General features: G+C 42.1%; 1 protein-coding gene across 2 annotated transcripts in view; it reads right to left on the bottom strand.

Moving 5' to 3' along the window:
• Positions 1-23,592, bottom strand: part of ttc28 (tetratricopeptide repeat domain 28) — a 775,554-nt gene that overhangs the window by 24,244 nt on the left and 727,718 nt on the right. For both annotated transcript variants that reach the window (XM_041202994.1, XM_041202995.1), the window contains exon 19: positions 15,594-15,670. In XM_041202994.1, coding sequence (XP_041058928.1) covers positions 15,594-15,670 — 77 coding nt within the window. The remainder of the gene's footprint in view (positions 1-15,593; positions 15,671-23,592) is intronic.

Genomic DNA, 23,592 nt, shown 5'->3' with positions numbered 1-23,592 from the left:
GGGAGGATTATGGCAGATACCAAGGGCTCAAAACAGCGGGAACCCTAGAGGAGTATAGAATGTATAGCGGGGAACTTAAAAAGTAAATTAAGAGAGCAAAAAAGGGGCATGAAAAAACATTGGCAGGTGAAATAAAGGAAAATCCAAAATTATTTTACAAGTACATTAAGGGTAAAAGGATAACTCGGAAAAAGTAGGGCCCATTAAGGATCATAGTGGTAATTTGTGTGTGGAGACAGAAGACGTATATAGGATTCTAAATGAATACTTTGTGTCGGTGTTCACAAGTGAGAGGGATGACATGGGTATGGAAATCAGGCAGAAGGACTATGATATAATTAAAGAAATTAGCATAGAAAAGGAGGAGGTTCTAAGCGAAAGAAAACAAGAAATTGTAATATTTTGCTTCTGGTAATAACCCTGGCATATTTTCTTATGTACTGGAATTTAGGCTGTTGGGGTTGTAGATATGGTAATTGGATACAGAGCTAGAGTGACTGCAAGGGTCTAAAGTTAGCAGTGGTTTTGATATGTTAGTGAATCAAAAGGAACCTCTATCAGGGTTTTACATAAAGCAACAACAAGAATAGTTTTGAATAGATTTGTTTTAGTTCAAAGCGGGTATATGCAGGTTGTAAAAAGGTGCAAGGAAATAAGGTAAAGATAGGGTAAGTTTGTTTTTACAAGTCTAAGAGCTGAAGAACAATATAATCAATTCTGGGAGGAAAGCAATTCTGATGAGACTGGTTGAGATAATAGAGAGATCAAAGGGAAGGAATGCATTTAAGGAAATACTGAAGCCTATGTGAGGGGGTAGCTGCTTAGATCTCCCAGAAGACAGCAGGGTAACTGATCAGAACTCCCAGAAGACAGTGTGGACAAGGCCAGAATAAAAGAAGCAGTTGCTGCCAGCCTCAGAGGACACCCCAAGGAAAAAGCACCGCGTGGTAAAAATTACTGGGCTTGTATAAATTCTAAAATCTATGAGGATAGTTGCTGAACAGAAAAGTGGAAGATTAGCTCTGAGGGTTGTTAAGTTAAGATTTGTGGAACTTTTTTGAAGTACTATTTACTGTGTGAAGCCATTTGTGTGTTTAAGTGTAATTATGCTTTGTATTTTTTCTTTGTTCTTTTAGTAAATGTTTACTATAAAATCATCATAAGTAGTCAGGGACATTATTTCCTGATTTCAAAACCGCTCCTCATATTGTACAAATTGCAATAGTTTGTTTCAAGTTTCTCTCTGGGATTTGTGCAGCTCAGCATTTACCATCCACCAAATGTACCAAGAAACTAAAGGTTTTACTGACAGAGACTGTTACTATGGGGGAGAATTTGAAGCTTCCTGCCTGATGAAGAAAGATCAGTATTGCCTCAAAAATGGTAGGGTATGAATTATCACCTCACTTCTGTGTCTGGAGTGCCCACCTGAGTCAGGCTGTGGGCCCTTCGCATATGTAAATTGGAATTTTAGGACGAAACTGGGGAGTTCTCTGCCACCATTTTAATTGTGGCATTTTTAGGTGAGCTGCTCATCATAATGAGGTGGGAGCTCAGGTATAGATTTAAATCAGGGTCCTGTGACACAATTAGGGCTGGATACTGCTTGACTAATAATTGGAGAAATGATGCCCAGTGCCTGAACTGCCAGTAAAACCTGACGGAACTGTTGCTTCAGAGCTATTGAAACTGTGTACGAAGGAGCACTCAGCTACAGGTCAGTAGATTATAGGATCTTTTTACTATCCAGTTGTCCAGGAGCATTTCCAGTTTCCAGTTTACTAGTTTGCTACTTTAGTTTGCTACCTTATCATCCTCAGTAAGCTTTCTGTGCCTGTCATGGGTGCAATTACAGCTAGTTTCTTCTGGATGGAGAAACAGGTGTAGGAGGAGGAGCAGTAGTAGCCACATCAGCAATCAGCACCAACACCAGTTGTGGGAATCAGAAGACAGCAAGTAAGGAGGGTTGCTAATAGGAGGCCATTCTCAGCACACAGCATGTGCAAGCCAAGAGTCAGTTTCTTGTATAATGTCTCAAAAGACAGCATTCTCTAGGCAGGCCATTTCAGGCCTCTGCAGCAGGACCTACTGCTTGCAGGACTGGGAGGTATTCTTTGTCAGTGGCTGCCAAAGTCACCCCAGCCTCTGGCTTCTTTGCAATTGGCTCCTTTCAGTTTGTCACAAAAGACTTCAGACACATCTCCCAGTTTACAGTATAACGCTGCATTAAGCAGGTAGCAGACAACGTGCTCATCAATGCTCAGCAGTACATAATTTTATCATTGATTTATTCAAATACTGATGCCAGTAATAAACTCAGGTGCTGTTTTCAATAAAACTATATAAGCGTGATGGCCAAGAATGGTAACAGAAACACCTTTGTGGTTTTCATTTTCAGTTGAATTACACAGCAAAATGAGTGTTTTTCCGCTCTTATTGTGCTAAAGGAACCTAATTTAAACTTCAGTGAGTTTAATCCAAATATTAAATAATTTCTAGAGGAGGAAATATTTTTTAAAGATGCTGGAGGTAAAAACTGGACATGAGTGGGGATACAAAATAGGTGGACTGGCATTCTGCAAACATTATAGGATATGTCTAATGTTCAATTCTATTGAAGTCAATGGAGCTGAATATTGTGCAGGGTGTGCAATGGGTAACTAATGTTGTACCCCATGTTTTGTATTTCCACCCATATTGAATTCCACTCCTGGGACAAAATTTTTAGCTCGGCGGGCAAGCGGTACCCGACCTGCTCGAGCATGAAATGACATGCTTTGGTGTCGGCCGAGCGTGCCGATGTCAACGTGCAGTCGCACAATAGTTCGGCCGGCAGGAGCGCACCAGAGTTGGCAGTGCACCCGCTTACAATTATAAGGCCTGTTAAGGCCATTGAAGAACCAATTAACTTAAATTTTTCACTGCCTGTCCAACCTAACGTTTGGCGGAGAGGCAAAAAGGCCAAACAGCCTTTGCATTTTTTTGGAAACCTCATCCACAGGTGGGATGAGGTTTCCAAAAGCAAAATAAAAATAAAAGTTTTAAAATTTAATTCATAACATGTCCCTGCTCATGTTACAAACACATGAAGGGAAATGTTTTATTACGTTCTTCAAATCTTTTTTTTTTGAAAAAAGTTTCATCTCCCTCAGGCAGCTCTGTGCCTCAGGGAGATTATGAAGCATGCACTCATGCATATGTGTGAAATTCACGCTCGCCCCGCTCCCCCTACACAGGCAGCTCTGAGCGCTGCCACTTGCATTTCATGCTGGGCCTGCTAGAGTGAAATTGCGGTCCGGCCTCGATTGCAGACGGCAGACATCTTCCCGACCGAGCCAGCCCGGCATGGACTAAATTCTGTCCTGGAGGGTACATGGTCAAATAAAATATTGAAAATTGCCTTTAGATCTAATTATGCAGTTACACCACCCAATTTGAGAGTGATTTGCACTTGTCATGGTATAAATCTAGCATTAAAATGCATTTCTTGACAGGCCCTCAAAAAGTTGAGTATGTGCCTTCTGTATTCGCTGTGTCACATGACAGACCACAGTCCTGATGCCCTTCATTGCCACATGAGTATGTCAAGAGTGTGTGCAGGCTTCGTTGACTGCAGATGAACTGCGGCAGTCAGAGACTTGGCAGAAACCAGAGCATGAGATTGTAAAATACAGTAGATGTTCATGGCGTGACATTGTTTAACATCACCTTTCTCAGAAAGTACTAACTTTTTATATACCAGCACCAAAGGATTCTGAAACTGTTCAGCTCCTAGCTGTCTTTACCATGTTTTCAATATATAGGTGCCGCTAACATCCAGTGGCAAACAAGGATGCCAAATTAGACTTTGGCCTGAATTTTCAGCTCGGCAGGCAGGCCCAGGAGCGGTCAGGAAACAGACCACCGACAGCGATCGGCCGCCTACTGCGATTTCGCACTGGCTGACCGATGTGAAACGTGCGCTGAAAAGCTCAGCGCTGCCAGGGTGGGGCTGGGAGGAGGAGTGGGCGATGACGTTTCCACGGGTGCTGGCGAGTGCTGAGTGGAAGCTCCCCAGAGACAGAGAGCTGCAGCCCGGAAAAACCATGAAATAAAGTTTTGAAAATTAGGAAAAAAAAATGTCCAAACATCACAATCAGACACCTGAACACAGAAGTGATGAAAATGCTGTCCACGGATTTTTATTTTATTAAATAACGGAAACCTCATCCCGCCCTTGGGTGAGGTTTGGTAAAAAATGCAAAGTCTGCCTGGCCAAATTCGCCCGTCCGCCAACCATAAGGTTGGACGGGCCAGGAAAAATCGGAGACAATTGCGTCATTAACGGGCTTAATGGGCACGAGCGCGGGATGACATTGGGGCGCTCGCCCAACGTCTTCTCGTGCAATTTTTCACCCGATCCTGTCAGGCACGTGCCTGCCCGCAAGACGTGAAATTCTGCCCTTTTTTTTCTATGACTCTGACATGTGGTTTAGATGCCGTTCACACTTTCACCTGTGTTTAGTCAGAATCTCAAATATCCAATGAATGCACCTGTCACTTATATCCAAAACTGAGTTTCCATGGAGGGTGAGGTAAGAGGTGGTGTGGAGAAGAAGCTGTATGTTTTGAGGTGCTGGGTTGCTATTTACTCTTGACCATTAGTCCGATGGAATCTTTTCTGCCCACTGAAACATATGGCCCAATTCTGGGATGATGTCTTCTCTGAAAGACAAAGCATCTGCCATTTTAACGTTGCTGTTGTAGAAAAGGGCTGTTACGGTGAGCATGGTCTCCGAACTCAGCTTCAAGCAACTAGGGCTTAATTGCAGATGACGGAGCTTTTGCCAATCAGCACCACTAACTTAGATGGCCATCACAGTAAGGAACACAAGGTAATTTCCAAATTTAGAAAACTGCAAATAGCTCCACTGATTTTAGAGGGTAAAAGCTCTGATTGCAATTGATTCACACAGACCTAGCACTCCAGTCCCTGACTTTCACTGAGTTCATTCTGGTAGCAGTTAAGGGCTCTATAATTAGCCTCTGTGCCTATGGGCAGGGAGGGAAAAAAAAATCAGGATTTCCATTTCTAATCATTATCCAATGACGTGTGCTAGAAAGCCTATGTGCACGAATACTGTATGTCAGATTGGGGTCATCTGTGATTGCCCTAATAGTCTATCAACATTCACTATCTAGATTCAGAAAGAATTATCACTTGGGCAAGGTATCCAAGGAATTGTACATAAATAAAGGGGTTAGTGCCCTCCCTCAGCAGTGGAGGAGAGGCAATATCTGGGGAGACATCTGGGAGAAATTGGTAAAAGAAAATTGAGATTTCATTAATTTCAGCATTTTATAGAGAAAGATATAATTGCCCCTGTATTCCAGGGGCTATAGGGGGATTAATGTAAGTGCTGAGCAGTCACAGTCAAGTTGATTGCAGCTGCAGTGAGTTGTATAGAAGACAGATCTCCCTGCTTGAAAATATGTGCAGTTTAACAAACAGAACTACAAAATGGAGCACAAATAAAACAGAGCTGGGGAGCAAGGGAAATAAATAATTCCTTGGTGTCTATCGGAAAGGATCAGTTGAACAAAATCCACATCTGTCAGACAGGGAAGGCGTCACTGAAGACAAGTAACACAAACAAATTTATGGGATGAGATTGTAATTTTTAAAGGTTTTGATGACAATAGGATTTGAGCTCCTGGCCTTACAAACTTGTGAAAAAATTAAATAGAAGCTTGATTCCTGAGGGCTCCACTGGTTATTGCTCTGCTCATTTATATTTGTGACTTGCCTGAAATAGGCAGATCGCTCATCAGGAAGAACAAGAAATCAATGTCAGCTTTATTATACCTGCGCTCCCTCTACTGGTAGTAATACGGACAGGCATTGCCAGCCCGCTATAAGGAATAAACTTGTAAAATAATTCAGGGAAGGGTGAGCACAAGGATAAGAAAAAACAATGGTTGGTGACAACTGAGGGATGACTAGAGTATGATGCTATGTGAGAGTGGTAGGCGGTTGAATGAAACAGTGAAAAACAGGAAAAAAAAGACAGCAGAACAGAGGCAGAGAGAAAGGAGGAGAAAATACGACTGAGAAAGGAGCAAGTAAAAGTGAGAAACAGATGAAGATAACTGAAAGATTGACAGCGAGGGAAGGAAGAATGAGCTTTATGTGCCTGTGTGAGAAAGAAAGGTGTCACTGAAAGTGAGCTCTACTGACTGCGTGTGCATGAGGATATGATTGAAGGACAGTTGGTTGATCTAAGCGACATCAAAACTCAAGTTCTTGAGACAGATTCTTCAAACCAACTTGTACAGAAAGGTTATGCAAGATCACATTTCAGAATTATTATTCAGGACTCTCTGTCAGGCGCTAAAATTTACAGCAACTGGGAATTAATTTCTCAGTCATACACAAAAATATAGAAAGGACACATTTTAAAAGGTAAGTTTTTATAGTATGATTCACTAAAGGATTGTATCGTTTTCTTAAATCCTCTGCAGTTTATTCCCTATTTCAGATGTACTCATTTAAATGATCTCATGACATTAATTACTAAATGAGTTTTAGTCCTGAGGTTGAACCATATCAACGCACACTAAGGGCAGAACTTAATGCCCTCCCCTGTGATGAGTTTGGTGGCAGTTACGGCACTTAATCAGGTGGGGAGGGTGATGGGTGAGATGATGCATTCCTGCCTCTGCCCCGATTAGGTTTGGTAAGCTTGTGGGCGGCCATCCCGCCCTCCTGTCAATTGAGGTCCTTAAATGGGAAATTAATGCCCACTTAAGGGCTTAATTGCGCTGCCACTAGTATTCACCCAGTGGCAACCATGGGACTCGCCATACGGGGTGCAGGAAAAGCAAACCCTGTCAAGGTTACTTGCTGCTCCCTGCGAGGGTCCCTTGTTCAAAGACACTCACTGCCTGATCGAGGGACTAGGCACCGGGAAATGCGGGGTTCACTGAAAGCCATGCACCTGCCAACCTCCTGCCCACCCTCCACCATCACTCACCCGTGGCCTCAGTTCATCGATGATCCTGGGCCTCGGGTGGGTGCATTAATGGTAGAAAGCACAGTGGTGCTGCTCAGCAATGCACAACTGCTGGCTTCCGATTGGTCAGCAGCTCTCGTTGGGGGCAGCATTTCCATCTCTTGGGTCCTTGATCCCGGGGAAGGTCCGCCATGGCCCAGTTGATTGCCTGATTGGCACTTAATGCAACAGGCCTTCCTGAAAGTAGGTGACGCAGGGCTATAGCTGGTTCTCCAGATGATAGGTGACACCTCCACCACCTACATTATATGCTACCCTATGTGTACCTATACGGTGCTGTGATTTATCTATTGCCTGGTTGATAAGGACAATGCAGTCTACATGGATTTTATGACTACTTTAAACAAGTTCCCAAATGAGAGGCTGGACAAAAAAGTAAAAGTCCTTGGGAGCAGAGGGAGAGTGGCAACTTCGATCCAAAACTGGCTTGGTTGCAGGAAGCAAAGGGAAATAGGTGTTGTTGTGACCAAAGGTTGCTACCAATGGGTTTTGCAGAGTTCAGTACCCAGTTCCCTACTTTTTGCTGTTTATATTAATGAGTTAGACACAAATGTCGGGGGCATGATAAGCTTGCAGATGTACTAAAATTAGCCATGTGATTAACAGTGAGGAGGAAAGCTTTAGACTGCAGGGAGATAAATATGGTTTGCTCAGCTGCACATGAGAGTTGAAAATGGAATCTAATCCAGAGAAGTGTGAACTAATGCATCTCGGAAGATGCAAAAAGGGAATACAGTAAATGGGAGGATACCGAGCAGTGTGCAAGAACAGAGAGATCTTAGAGTGCACATCAATATATTGTTATAGGTAGAGGGACAGGGCAGTAAGGTGGTAAGAAGGCATATGGCATTCCTTCTTTTCTTAGCTGAAGCATAGAATATAACAGCAGGGAGGTTATGCTAGAAATGTAAATAACATTGGTTAGACTGGCTCAAGTATTGCATATATTTCTGGGAAAAACATTACAGGAAAGATATGATTGCACTGGAGAGGGCGAACAGGAGATTTTCCAGGTTATTGCCAGGACTGGAAAATTTTAGCTATGAGGAAAGATTGGATAGGTTTGGGTTGTTTTCCTTGGAACAAAAGGTAACTTTATTGAGGTGTATGAAATTATGAGGGGCCTAGGTAGAGTAAATATGGACAATCTATTTACTCTAGCAGAGAGGTCAAAAGCCAGGGGACATGGATTTAAGTGTAATTGGTAGAAGGATTAGAGAGGAGACGAAGAAACACTTTTTCAGCCAGAGATTAATAGGAACCTGGAACTCACTGCCCGAAAGGATGGTAGAGGCAAAACTCTCACCACATTTAAAACATACTTGGGATGTCTCCTTGAAGACCCATGACCAGCAGGGCTACTGACCAAGTACAGAAAGATGGGATTAATTGGTTAGCTCCTTGGTGAACAGCAGAGACATCATGGGATGAATGGCCTCCTCCTGTGTTGTAAATTTTCTACGATTTTATCCATTAGTCAACATGTGATATGTATCACAGAGAGAGAGAAAGAGAGAGAGCGCAGAAAATATAACTCTCAGAAAGCACTTCCTCTCCTCATAAACTAGTTTAATCATGCACCCTGTTGTTGCATATGGCCATCAAGTTCTGACGTTAGGAACAAGAGGCTGAATTTAATCCAGGTGACAGGGTCTCACCCGTCAGCTGCAGAGCTGGCTAGGACACCACCTCCTTAGGGGCAGGCCCCCACCATATTAAGTGCCAATTAGGCACTTAACCAGCCAACAGCGAGTCTTCCCGAGATTAAGGACCCCAGAGCTCAGGAACCTCACCCCCCAAGAGCTGTTGGTAAATTAGACACTGGCAGCTGTCCACTGCACCCAGCATCAGCAGAGCCAATGGTACCTGCCAGCAATGCACCCACTAGAGACCCAGGGTCAACGAGGGACTACAAGCCACGGGTGAGTGAGGGATAGAGGTTGCAGGGTGGGAGTCGCAGATGAGGGTGGAAGGGGTTCGGAAACAATTGCAGAGAGGGTGCCTCACAGTGGGCTCGTCCTCCCCCCGAGGAGACCACAAGCAAACATGACAGGGTTTACTTTACAGGCTTCTTGTATGGCAACTGGCATGCCCAATGATTAAATACCATTGATGGTAGGATGAGGCCGTTAAGTGGGCATTAATGTCCCACTTAATTGTCTAAATTGGTAGCAGGGTGGGAAAGCTGTGCATGAGCCTTTCCATCCCGAGCTTAATAGGGTCAGAAGTGGAAAGGTGGCAGGGTCCTCACCCGGCACCCTCCTGCCCAATTAAATGCCACCCCACCTCCAAACCCGTCTCAGGGGAGGGCATTAAGCTTTGAGAAACAGGTGCGCTAGGCTCATTAATCCTTTTATTTCCCCACCCGCCTTGCTCCTTATCACATTTCTAACTTTTTCCAGTTCTGACAAAAGGTCATCGACCTGACTCTGTTTCTCTCTCTATTGATGCTGCCAAGCCTGCTGGATACTTCCAACATTTTCTGTTTTTGTTTCAGATTTCCAGCATCCACAGTTTTCTACTTTGCATTAATCTTTATTGTGCTAAAAAGCTGGATGGGGAGAGCTAGTACCAAATCAGTACCTGTTAATTTAAGAGTTAAAAATTATTTAGGTTTAGGGCTGCATCAAGTAGACATAACCTAAGGTAGGGCTAAAAAGAATATAGAAATTGCTGGAAATACAGACCAGGTCCACCAGTACCCATAAAAAAAAAAGAGGTTAATGTTTCAGATCCATCTTCAGAATTGGCAAAGAGTTTGTACTCGGAATATTAACTTATCTCCTTTGCTGACGATCACCTATGTGTTTCCAGCGTTTTATTTTTCCCACTAACAGAGAAATGTGTTCTGATGAAAAGTCACAGACCAGAAAATTGTAACTCTATTTCCACAAATGATGCCGGACATGGTGAGTATTTCCAGCATTTTCTCCTTTTATTTCAGATAAATGTGTTTCACTGAAGGAAGAGCTAGTAAAGTTGGTGCAGAGTGGGGCTCAGCTAGGGGTCTGGTTCACTGGGATACCAGTACTGTGGACCATGGAATTGTAGAGTGTCAGCTTATGCTGATAGATAGTACAAAGCTGCACTGTTGATGGAGGGGAAGGAAGAAGGTATAACGGGAAATAGAGTGGGGCTTCTCTAAAGAGGAAGCTGAGTGGGGGATGGAATGTGCTCTTAAATACCATGCAGTAACCGGTGAGAGAGTGACTGTAAAGGACCAGAGAGATGCTGTTTGTCATCTCACTGGCAGACTGACAGGGAAAGGAGCCTGGGTTGATAATACTTAAAATAGGAATGAAGGTAACTAAAATCTGTAGCAGGAGGGAGGAGAGGGGAAATAATAGAAAACAAAGATTTGTTACTGAATAGAGGTTTCTATAATACATTTGAGCAGCATAAAGAATGTGACTTTCAAAGGGTAAAATGCAAAAACAGGACAATCAGGAAGAAATCTCTACGGATCAAAGAGCTAACATAGTTCACTGCAACATCCAATGTTTTAACTAGATCAATCCAGTTTGGTGCACTTACCATTCCAACCATATTTTTAACAGCCTTCAAAGAGAAGATTAGGAGAAAGAAAAACAACAAGCTTTAGATTCATGCATAGGTGATATACAAGTGCAGTAAATTGAATCAGCAGTCACCAAACAGTAAAGCTTAAATAAATATACACAGAAAGAGGCACCAAGCAGGAAAAGTCTGGCACAACATTGTTAACTTGCATCAAACACACATTTGTTTAATTAGGTTGATTGAGAGTAATGAAGCCAGCTGTATAAAGGAGATATTAAAGGGAAGCAGACGGTTGAGATTTTTAGGTGCGGGATTTGAAATAGTTATTTTTGCTAAGTAATTTTTTTTATTTTATCCCTAGCCGTGAAACAGCTTGCAGACCTGCTCCAGCTCCGCCATATGCTGCTCTAGTCAGCTGCCTGATGTGTGAAAGTGACACGGGACGACTTGATATCTGATCTCCCCTCACTCCCTATGGTCTCCATTTGATGATTCATGGAGGAGCCTTGTATTTGACCACACTCTAGTCATAGCAAGTTTGGAATATCTCAGCACTCCACTTAACCAAAAGGATGAGCGAAGAGGGCAGAAAGCTAGAAGGAATGTAGGAGCTTTTAACTATCACTACGTATCTCTATTAATTTAGTGCACCAATTACATCTGGTATCACCACTTAAATACTGTTGAAACCATCACCGATCACTAAAACACAGTGTGGAAATTACTTTATGATAGTTTAAGTGTTCAAATAATGTTACACAGCATAACTTCCAGGTTTAACTCTCACAACTATGTATTTGCCAGTAGCTTGCTCATCTTGTGAATCATAAATGAAGTCTCTCCACCAGTTTGTCGTCTCAACTTTGTTTCCCTTCAGAATCCTTTCTCGCAGAATGCATGGGTTTGCTATTTGGAGATGAAGGGACAGGAATACAGATTGTTGCCACCTCCACATTACCAGCGCTAATAAGCAATCGTCTGCAGCTAGCTCACTGACATCACAAACTGATGTGGGACAGGACTTAGTTGCCTCGGTGCACTATTGCATTTCACCAGGACATCAGGAAATGATTGTAATAGTGTTGTATTCCATTTAGTGCTGTTTCAGTGTCCTTATAACCCCCTTAATTCCAGGAGCATTGAAGTCTTTCTACTTGCTACTCCTTACAAGAATCTATAAAGAGTTCACAGCTCACTGAAGCAATTCAGAATTGACAAAAATTACTCCCGTACTAATCGTTAACCAATAATGTTAGAAATGTACGTGTGTGGATTTTGAGAACATGGAAGAGCTGGTTAAAACGGCCTGCCAGCATTCGCCATCTAGATTCATGCTTGAAGCACAGCTGTTAGGACAAAGTACCAAGAAGGAAGATATTCCAGAAGTGTAGCTGAAACTATTGCAAACAATTCTTTCACGGAACAAAGTTTTGAATAAAGAAAAAAAAGGCATTGTGCTAGGGGTTAGGCATTGTCAAGTCTACTTGATGTGACACATAATGAACAAACATCCCAAATAAGTTGGCTATGCAATCCTTGTTATGAGTGACATAAAATTAGCTCACTCTATCAACAGCACCATGAACTATTTTTATATATTTGTTACTGCTTAGATTTTAGAAAGATTTCACGGTTTTAAGATGAGATAATTTATTGAGTTATATTCCTAATTACTGGCGAAGAAGCTTTAGCATTGCTGTTGATTTGCTAATAGCAACTTTTCAGGATTTTGCAGTAGGTAGTGGTTACAAGGCATTCCACTTCTGTGAAATCAGAGAACTTGACAAATTTAATATGTTCAGGATCTCCTCTCACTTTTAGAACTCCTTCATTAGAAAATGTTCCTTTAAGGAGCTTTATGCTACAGCTGGCTTTTTACAAAGGCAGTTTAACTTCACTCGTGTCCTTTAATTGGTACATAGATGTACACAACTTTGTTCAATTTTTTTTCTCTTCATCCTTTGGGACCCTTCCCAAAAGGTGCGAGTCTAGACAGAGTGTGCAGGCTGGAAGCCAGCACTTGGTGGGAGTTGTTGAGGTTGAGTTTGATAATGCCTCGCCTGAAGTACCTATACTTTCCTTCAGGTCTCAGTGGATAATGATCAGGGAGAGGGACCTTATCTAATTTTCATCTCCCTGGTGCCCTGCTGCTACCTAGCTGACTTGACAGAGACCTGATATTAATGGCTGGTTTTTCACTACCGAGGCGGGCAGCTCGAGTCAGGAAATTTCCCGCCTTAGCAGACCGCCTTGCTTGTAAGAGCTCCGTTAGACATAATTTTCACTCTGGGGAGGCGGCATGGAGTCAGGGCTGCCAACCCTGGTAGCTGATCCTAGGTGGCCACAGGGGCAGATGAGTGCCAAGGCGGAGTGGTTAGATGGCCTACCTCAGTTGCCTGGGACATCATCTCACTTGTTTTAGAAGCTGTTAGGCAATTTAAACCTCACGCTTCACACCCCCTCACCCAACTTCCATGACCTCTCATCACCCCAATGTCCCCTCCATAGCCACTCACCCAGCATCCACCAGAGGCACACCTCAGGAGCATTGTGGAGCTGAAAAAAATTCTAACAGTCTAATACAGCTTTCACTCATATACACTTAATAGTGAAAAAATCTCTCACTTATGAAATCCATTCAAAGCTTTCAAATCTCAAGTGGTTAAACTCTTATAAAAACAAATTTCTATTCAGACCCCACATCAAGGACAGATAACATTTAACAGTTTCCTTAAACTGCCAATCATACTGTAAACTCAGAATACCCTGTTGAGATAATTATAGCTTTGAAACTCAGCCAAGCATTCATAAAGGCATAATGACAGCCCTTGGGAAATATGATAATAGACCTCTGTTGAAACTGCATGAACAAATGGTAATTTTTTTCTAACCTACACCAGATGGCCTATAAATCAAAGCAGTCCATATGGTATTTTTAATTCTAATTGACAGATTCAGCCTGTTTTTTTCATGTTTAAAGAGCAGAGGGATTTAAAAAAACTTCAAATCATGACACTTAAACAGGCCTTATCTGCACTTCTAGCATGTTTACGTCTACTTCATAAATTTGTGACTCTCTCAGTGTGGGTTAAGGTCCTTGGACTAGCCAAAATGGGGTCTGTTTGAACCCAGCATAAATTCAAATGGCCCTGCTGTGTTCAAGTTTCCCGCCTGTGTGAATCATGTCCTGTCTCCTCCTCCTGCTGGTAAAAATGGAATCTGTTGGAAATGCATTAGGATCCTGCTCGCTAACTTTAAAGGTCTGCAAAATCTTCTCGACTCCATGAAAATCCAATCCTAAGATCCAAAAATGGAATATTTTAACTCACAGAAAATAGGTACTAGATCTCTTGAGCTTCAATTTCATTAAACGTATCATTGAATTTGGACTTAACTGCTGCAAGTGTTTAAGAGATTAAATCAGAATTCGAAAAATATTTGCTGTTCACAGTAGTTTAAATAAAAACTCAAACAAAGTCACTACTCATACCTTGGGATTCTGCAGCAAAGGTATTTAAAAGGCTTTCTGCTTCAATAAGATTAGTGAACTTGATGAATTCAGAGTGCAACACGTTCAAGGATGCCTCTCACTGTTACAATCCTTTCATTACACACAGAGCTTTAAAGGAGCAGTCTTACCCATCTGGCTCTCTAGAGGGGTGAAGTCACTAATTCACTCTTTAAAAGTTCCATGTTGCTGCATTTGTGTATTGTTCTAGTGGTCTCATCCTGAAAGTGTCAGGAAAAGCCCAATCCTAAAAGCTAACTAAAACAGATCACTTTGACCACTGCACTGCATTCCTACTGTCTTCCATCCTTACAAAGTGTCTTGCAATTAACTTTTACAGACAATAATAGCTCTTTGGAGGGGAAGGAAAAATGAGGCATCAGATCCTGTGACTTTTAAATTGGTTACAATTTATCTAAATCATGCTTCTCCGCAAATAAAAGGAAATGGTCAGGATTAATAAAAACAAAGACAAAAGGGTATTTTCATTTAAATACATTGAAAAGTAACTTTTTATAGTCAGTTTTGGCAAATTTGAAGTCAATTTTCTTCTGTTGCTGCTATTTTGCGTCGGTTGTGAAATCAAGCATAAGGTTTAAGTAAATTAAACACGTGATCTGTAGGCTCATGGTAGAGGATTGGGACCAACTCAGTCCGAGTGTCTGCAGATCATTAAACAGGATCGACTCATTACATGATGGATTCAGAAGTTTACCGGCTTAGTGATTTTTCTATAACAGACTATCTGCTCATCTTGGAACACCACATTGTTCAGAGGTCAGGAGCTCCTGGCACTTTGCCAGGATGCCAAATGAACTCTCCACTCTGCCATCACTTCATTTAAAAAAATAATCTTTCCTTAGTTGGCCCTGTGTTATCCTTCTCCAGTACATTACATACTCTTCAGTCATGAGAGTGCAATGGATTTTTAACTGTTGTTGTTTCCTGGTTACCCAATATTGTTCTGGTTGTCCCATTACTATTTTAAGCGATTCCCATTGCCCTACAATGCCAGTAACAGATCAAGCTGTGGTTGGTGATACCGATCCACCTTTTCTTTTGGTGAAGCCCAAGTGTCAACAGCTATTGAGACTGAGAATGGTACTCACATCTCCCAGAGTCATTCAGTATTCTAATATCAAAGCTACCAGGCTATTCATCTGCTTTTGAGCCTTTTCACCATGTCCATTATATTCTAATTTTTACTTGTTTACAACAAATATCAAATTTATTTTAACAATGGTCAATCTCTAGCAAAATATGTTTGTTCTGAGAATGAAAATAAATTGAATTAATAGCCATTTAATCTCAGTCATGTCAGCTCCTTCCCAAAAAGCATATCAATTATGTTACCTATTTAATTAGGAGGAAATAATTAAAATCTACAGCACAAGTCCAAATTCAAAGCACATCTCATGTGTCCTGGAGAGCTGAAATAACATGACATGGGGCGCAGCATCATAACCTATTTCTGTGCTGAAGAGCAAAATCTAGAGGTCAAAGTTTTTCCTCACCCGATTAATAAGCTGTTCTCCCGTCTCTGAAGCTGTGATAAGTTTACAGAGAGCTTGCAATGCAGCATGGGGCAACCCTTTAACACAAGAAAAACAGTGTTACATGTAAATATATGTATATTCTATATAGTTACAACAACATACATTGCAAAAAGGCAATGGCTTATGAAAACACAAGGACATACATAAACACCAAAATATATCCAGACACAGTTACACATACATGTTTATATAATATTTAAACCTTGTGTGTGCAAGTACTTCATGTATCTCATACTTCATATGCCACAACATGTTACGTCACATCAATGCATTCATTTGCAAAGAGAAAAAAAAGCTCTCCAGGAACAAAAATACCAGAGCCACAGGTCTTCAGACTCTTAATTGACTTTCCTTCAAACAAAACCAGGATTCCTTCAGTCTTGAGTAGCAATTAACCTTCAAATTAACTCTTCTGTGTTGAATTAAAATTCATTTGATATTATAGTCTTAAAGGGGCATATGCCTACACTTAACAGCAAAATAAAACATTGTGTTTTACATGGTATAGCGTTCCTGTCTTTCAAAGCACCTTTGTAGCCAACTTACCACAAGAGATTTGCTAATATATGTCTAGCTATCATGGTGTTTATAGAATGCGGATATATATAAATATAATCTATAAGCATAGTGACTTATACATTTGCACAAGTCATGAAAATATAGAGTCATGCATGACATTATGGGTGGAATTTTCCACTCCGGTGACTAAGCGCTGTGGCGAGTGGGAACATTGACTTGATTCCCCCTGGGCGGCAGGGCGGGTGAACATGCACAATCTTCTGCTTTGCAGCTCCATTAATTATGCATCCACAAGGAACTCGGCAGATTTTGTGGCGGGGCAGGCAGAAAGTTGCCCACCCCACCGCCACCTCGTGGGACAGGATTTTATGGTCCTGCCAAAGTCAATGGACTTTTGAATGGCTCACTGCATTTTATAGCCCTGCCCCCACTGAAACAGGGCCATAAAATAATTCCTCCCATGGCTCCATATTTAAAGGGCACCAGGAAATTTATTCACTCATTACAGTCCAGGTGCCCCACACTACTCCTCCAGAATCCTTGAGGCTGCAGCTCATACTGGAGAAGCTGACAGATACATCCCGGGACACATCAACTTCCACCCATCTCCATAGACCATGATTTTTAACCATTCCTCTCCTTCCTGTCACCCTTGAACTTCCCCCCATTACTCTGGACCCTATAACAATCCACCTCCACATGCCTTGCCTCTCCTCAGATTTGACATCCGTTAGCACCCCCTAGCCCACTCTGACCCTGCCTCCATTTGTTGGTGTGTGACGGGGAAGGTAGATGGTGGAGCGTGTCTGAAAATTACGCAAACCATTTTCTCAAGGCTGTCCTTGACAACTCAGTTGCTCCGGACGGGTGAATCCTCAAAGTAATAGGAGGGTCCTTTTGGGTGGGTGCAGTTCAAAATCAGCAAAAGTGGCCAACTAACGGGGCACCCTAATAATTATGAAGCAACTGGATATCATAAGTGCTGTTATCTGAGGCACCTGTCTTGTCCTCCTCCATGACCCACCTCATGAGGCATTCACCTGCCAAACTCTCACCCTGGATCTGCCACCCTACCACATCCTGCTTCTCCCTCTGACTGTGACTATTCCCCCCCTACCACCAGTATCGAGACCACCCTGAGGGTCCAACCGTCGATTCCACCAAACCCGCTCTCTAAGGCACTCCCACCTGCCTTGGAGACCCCACCTTACCCGGACACACTCCCCACCACTTCCCCTGTCCAGCCTTGGTGCAACTTGTGATACAAGCACATGAAATTTCACAGCACCTCTCTTCAAGGTAGGCGAAAGCAGTGCCTATGTACCTCCAGATGAAATGAAGCTCACCAAGTGCATGCCACTTATATGCACTTGGGAAACAGACTATCCTAATAATCCACTGGCTGGAAACTTAATTTGGAGGGGGAGCATAATTCCGGCGAGTTGGCCTTTTAATGAGATGCAAATGTAGTTCCTGCCATAGATCAGTGGGAAACTCACAGCATCTTCAACCTGCTGTCAAAATAGGGGAGAACAAAATTCCAAACTAATTTCCCACCGGCAGGCCGCAGAATTTTGCCATCACGCCAAATTTTGTGTCCCTGTCCGCCACAGTTCCTGCCCCTGGTGGGAGCAGAAAATTCAGCCCTATATGTTAACATAGCATTATTTATTTATAAGCATGTTGACACATAACAGAAGTACGGCCACCCATATAAAAATGTATAAAATCTTGATAAGCATATGATAATATATGCTAAAAGTATGATATCTGTTTTAAAAAGTCAGGAATGTTATTACATGTACTGCAAATGTATTATTCTGTTAAAGTGCAGCTATACCCTTTAAAGGCCACAAAGTCCATTTTGGGAACTAACCCGAGCCTCAGCACACTCAGCATTTAGTTGTTGTTTGGTCAGGGAACATTGAACACTGAAGTGTGTTCATTAGTTTCAGACTCCAAATGAAAAGCCAACAGCTTTTGAAAACTATTTAGCATCTGAACTCTCAGCTTCTCCGTATTCAGATCTGTTGTTTGCAATCTTTCATGGCATTTCTGACAGGAACTTGGGATATATGTTGGTTGATAAACAATGCAGAGCTTTGTGATGTGGAGTATTATGATGATATATTTCAAATGTTGTTTGAAATGGAAGGGTTGTTTGCTAAAGTTAAGAAGTAATTGTAAGAAACATCGCATAGAAATTCTGAAAGTCAGTCTGTGTGGTAGTAAGGAAGGTTGTGCTCTTTACGTTGGTGAATATTGTATATCAATGTATGTGTGTGTATATATATTTACATAAATCATGGGGCAGATAAGCAGGTGAAAGTAGAAACAGATCAATATGTATATAAACACAGCAGCAGAGTTACAGCAACATATACAAATGTGGCACCATACACAAATGCAACATTATATACAAATATGGTTTTAAAAACATGGCAATATAGAAACAGTGCTACACAGGCTAACAATGATAATCGATAATATGGTGATGAATATGCATAAGACAAGCTGATATAAAAGCACTGCAATTTATATAAATATGGTAATGCCATTAAGAATGCTGCTATGTTAAACAAAGCAGCATGTATAAGAACAGCCCACTTGCTTTTCTCATCTATCTTTTTTGTTACACCAGTTTTCTTTCTTTTTTCCTTGGAGTGTGGATAAGATATTTCAGTCTTCCAGTCCCATTCGGCTATAAGGGTGATAGATTGATCTCTAGATTGTTCAATAACTGTCAGTCCTGCTACACAGTAGGCGGGAGGCACACTTACAATCAGAAGTTTTGAGTGTGTATATATATATATATATATATGAAACAATATATTAACAGCAATATAATTTTGAAAACATTTTCCAAAGGTACACATGTTGTGTTCTGCATTATTGACTGAAATCTCCACATACACCTCATTATTACTTGCACTGTGACCTCTAAGGAATCCTCCACTGATGCAAATTCAAATATATTTTTTTCTTTTTAAATTAAAGCACCTTTTAAAACCAAATGTAATGAAGGGAAGGAACTGTCAGGAATATCACCATATGAGACAGCTCAATGCATTTATAAATGTATAATACCACTGGGAGCTTAATGACTCACCAACAATCACAAAGGATGGGATTTGTTTTAATATATTATAATTAAAATTAAGTAATTCTATCAAAGAGCACTTTGGGAAATGAAATATACTAGATCAGCCACAACTGCAAGCCATTCTCCACAGTGAGACTCCAGATCTCTTTACATTGCCTGCTGTTCCACAATTAAGGCCCGTCTGCAAACCCCCACTCTTCTCCATCCAGCCCTCTCCCTGCATGACCCCCAGAGCTTAACAATGTGGCTTTTTGATTTGATTCAGATGCAGTAGTAGAAACATCAATGCCACTTCTACATCTGTCAAGTTATATACAGAATTTAAGGTATACAAACTGGAAGGGTCCCAGCTTTTGATCATTGGTCCTTACTAAGTTAGCTTGACTTCAACTAGATTTGTGGAGCGTTCTAATTTATCCTAGCAGGCTAGCAAAAAATGAAGTTAGAGTCATAGAGGTCTATAGCACAGAAAAAGGCCCTTCGGCCCTTCGAGTCTGCACTGGTCAAGAAAGTACCTAACTATTCTAATCCCATTTTCCAGCCCACAGCCTTGTATGCCAAGGCATTGCAAGTGCACATCGAAATACTTCTTAAATTTTATGAGGTTGTCTGCCTCCACCACCCTTTCAGGCAGAGTTCCAGATTCCCACCACCCTCTGGTGAAAAAGTTCTTCCTCACATCCCCTCTAAACCTCCTGCCCCTTACCTTAATTCTATACCCCCTGGTTATTGATCCCTCCACCAAGGCGGAAAGTTCCTTCCTGTCTACCCTATCTATGCCCCTCATAATTTTATACACCTCAATCATGTCCCCCCTCAATCTCCTCTGCTCCAGGGAAAATAACCCCAGTCTACCCAATCTTTCCTCATAACTAAAACTCTCCAGTCCAGGCAACATCCTGGTAAATCTCCTCTGCACTCTCTCTGGTACAATCACATTCTTCTTATAATGTGGATTCCAGAACTGCACAATACTCTAGCTGTGGCCTAACCAGCGTTTTATACAGTTCCAGCATAACCTCCCTGCTCTTATATTCTATGCCACGGCTAATAAAGGCAAGCATCCCATATGCCTTCTTAACCACCTTATTTACCTGTCCCACCACCTTAAGGGACCGGTGGACATGCACACCAAGGTCCCCCTGATCCTCGGTACTTCCCAAGGTTCTACCATTCATCATTTATTCCTGTGCCTTGTTTGTCCTGCCCAAGTGCATCACCTCACAATTATCCGGATTAAATTCCATTTGCCACTGATCAGCCCATCTGACCAGCCAGTCTATATCCTCCTGTAATCTGAGGCAACCCTCCTAATTATTTACCACCTCACCAATTTTCCTGTCATCCGCGAACTTACTAATCAACCCTCCTACATTCAAGTCTAAATCGTTTATATATATATATATATATATATATATATATACCACAAACAGCAAGGGACCCAACACCAGTCTCTGTGGAACCCCACTGGACACAGGCATTCAGTCACAAAAACACCCCTCGACCATCACCCTCTGCTTCCTGCCACTCAGCCAATTCTGGATCCAATTGACCAAATTGCCTTGAATCCCATGGGCTCTTACCTTCATTATCAGCCTCCCATGCGGAACCTTATCAAAAGCCTTGCTGAAGTCCAAGTAGATTACATCAAATGCATTGCCCTCATCTACACATCTGATCACCTCTTCGAAAAATTCAATCAAATTGGTCAGACATGATTTCCCCTTAACAAAACCATGCTGACTGTCCTTGATTACTCCCTGTCTGTCTCTCCAAGTGTCGATTAATTCTGTCCCTCAGAATTGCTTCCAATAGTTTCCCCACCACTGAGGTTAGACTGACTGGCCTGTAGTTCCCTGGTATATCCCTTCTTCTCTTCTAGAATCACGGTACCACATTGGCTGTCCTCCAGTCCTCTGGCACCTCTCCTGTGGCCAGAGAGGCATTGAAAATTATTGCCAACGCCCCTGCTATCTCCTCCCTTGCCTCACTCAACAGCTTGGGATACATTTCATCCAGGCCTGGAGATTTATCTACTTTTAAGCTTGCCAGACCACTTAGAATCTCCCCCCTTTCTATGATTATTTCTTTAATTATATCACAGTCCTTCTGCCTGATTTCCATACCCACGTCGAGCCTCTCACTTGTGAACACCGACACAAAGTTTTCATTTAGAACCCTATCTACATTCTCCAGCTCCACACACAAATTACCACTATGGTCCTTAATGGGCCCTACTCTTTCCCTAGTTATCCTCTTAATCTTAATGTACTTGTAAAATAACTTTGTATTTTCCTTTATTTTACCTGCCAATGTTTTCTCTTGCCCCCTTTTTGCTCTCCTAATTTCCTTTTTAAGTTCCCCCCTACACATTCTATACTCCTCTACAGCTTCCACTGTTTTGAGCCCTCAGTACCTGCCATAATCCTCCCCTTTTCTCTTTATCCAATCCTGTATAACCCTCGACATCCAGGGTTCCCTGGATTTGTTGGTCCCACCCTTTGACTTTACTGGAATATTTTGGCCCTGTACTCTCCCTATTTCCTTCTTGAATGAGTCCCACTTCTCTGACACAGATTTACCTAAAAGTTGCTACTCCCTGTCCACTCTGGCCAAATCATATCTGATCTTATTAAAATCGGCCTTCCCCCAATTTACAACTCTGATTTCTGGCCCATCCTTGTCCTTTTCCATTACAATCTTGAATCTGACTGCCCCCTCTGTTGTAGGACCTTCTACATACTGGCTTAAAAAGCTCTCCTGAATGCATTTTAAGAATTCCCCTCCCTCTAAGCATATCACACTATGACTAACACAGTTAATGTTGGGTAAGTTGAATTTCTGAACTATTACTACCATATTATTTTTACACTTCTCTGAAATTTGCCTACATATCTGCTCTTCTATTTTGCTCTGACCGTTTGAGGGCCTATAGTATACTCCCAGCAATGTGATTTTTCCTTTTTTGTTTTTAAGTCACCCCGCTTTACTGCTGTAATCGATTCCTTGATCAATATTGCAATAACCCCTCCTCTTTTACCTCCTTCCCTGTCTCACCTGAATATCCTGGAATATTGAGCTGCCAATCCTGCCCTTCTTTCAACCATGTCTCTGTAACAGCAATGACATCATACTTCCATGTGTTAATTTGTGCCCTCAACTCATCTACCTTATTCATCAGACTCCTTGCATTAAAATAATTAACATCCAACCTTGCCAAACTCCCTTGTGCCTTAACTGGCCTATAATTTCTATGCCTTCCTGACTTACTTGCTCTCTCTTCTAATTTTGGCCATGCATCTCCCCCTGCTGAACCTCCTCACAGGTTCCCCTCCCCTGCCAAGTTAGTTTAAACCCTCCCCAACAGCACTAGCAAACCTCCCTGTAAGGATGTTGGTCCCATTCCGGCAACCGGTCTACCTTGTACAGGTCCCACCGGCCCCAGAAACGGTCCCAATGTCCCAGAAATCTAAGGCCCTCCCCTCCGGTACCATCTCTATAGCCATGCATACATCTGGACTAACCTCTTATTTCTATACTCACTAGTGCGTGGCACTGGAATAATCCAGAGATTACTACCTTTGAGGTTCTGTTTTTTAATCTACTTCCTAGCTCCCTCATCCCTCTTTCTAGCTATGTCATTGGTACCAATATGTACCACAATCTCTGTCTGTTTGCCCTCCCCCTTTGGAATGCCCTGCAGCTGTTCAGTGACATCCTTGACCCTGGGCACCAGGGAGGCAACATACCATCCTGGAGTCATGTCTACGGCCACAGAAACACCTGTATGTTCCCCTTACTATTGAGTCTCCTACCACTATTGCTCTTCCCCTCTTTTTCCTACCTCCCTGTGCAGCTGAGCTATTCACTGTGCCATGAGCGTGGCTGCACTCCCAAAAAGTTAAAAAAAAATCAGCCTGTTCCAGTTATCTATCAAGAAACACCTGCTAGAAAAATTTTTCTTTATTCTTTTTGGGGTGTGGGCATCGCTGGCAAGACTGGCATTTGTTGTCCATCCCTAATTGCCCTTGAATCGACATTGCTAGGTCATTTCAGAGTCAACCACATTGTTGTGGGTCTGGAATCACATGTGTATTTTCCCAATCCACCATAGCCAACTTGCCCCTCATACCTTCATAATTTCCTTGGTTCAGATTTAAGATCCTAGTTTCAAAATGAGCTATATCACTTTCAAACTTATTATAACATTCTGCCATATTATGGTCATTTCCTAAAGGTGCCTTTACAGCAAGGTTATTAATTAGCCCCTTTGGGTAAGTAGGCCAGACCAGGTAAGGCTGGCAGATTTCCATCCCTAATGTCCAGCGACATTTC

This window comes from Carcharodon carcharias, chromosome 13, assembly GCF_017639515.1.
Source record: "Carcharodon carcharias isolate sCarCar2 chromosome 13, sCarCar2.pri, whole genome shotgun sequence".
In the NCBI taxonomy this organism is placed as follows: domain Eukaryota; kingdom Metazoa; phylum Chordata; class Chondrichthyes; order Lamniformes; family Lamnidae; genus Carcharodon; species Carcharodon carcharias.
This window is presented reverse-complemented; position numbering and strand designations above follow the sequence as displayed.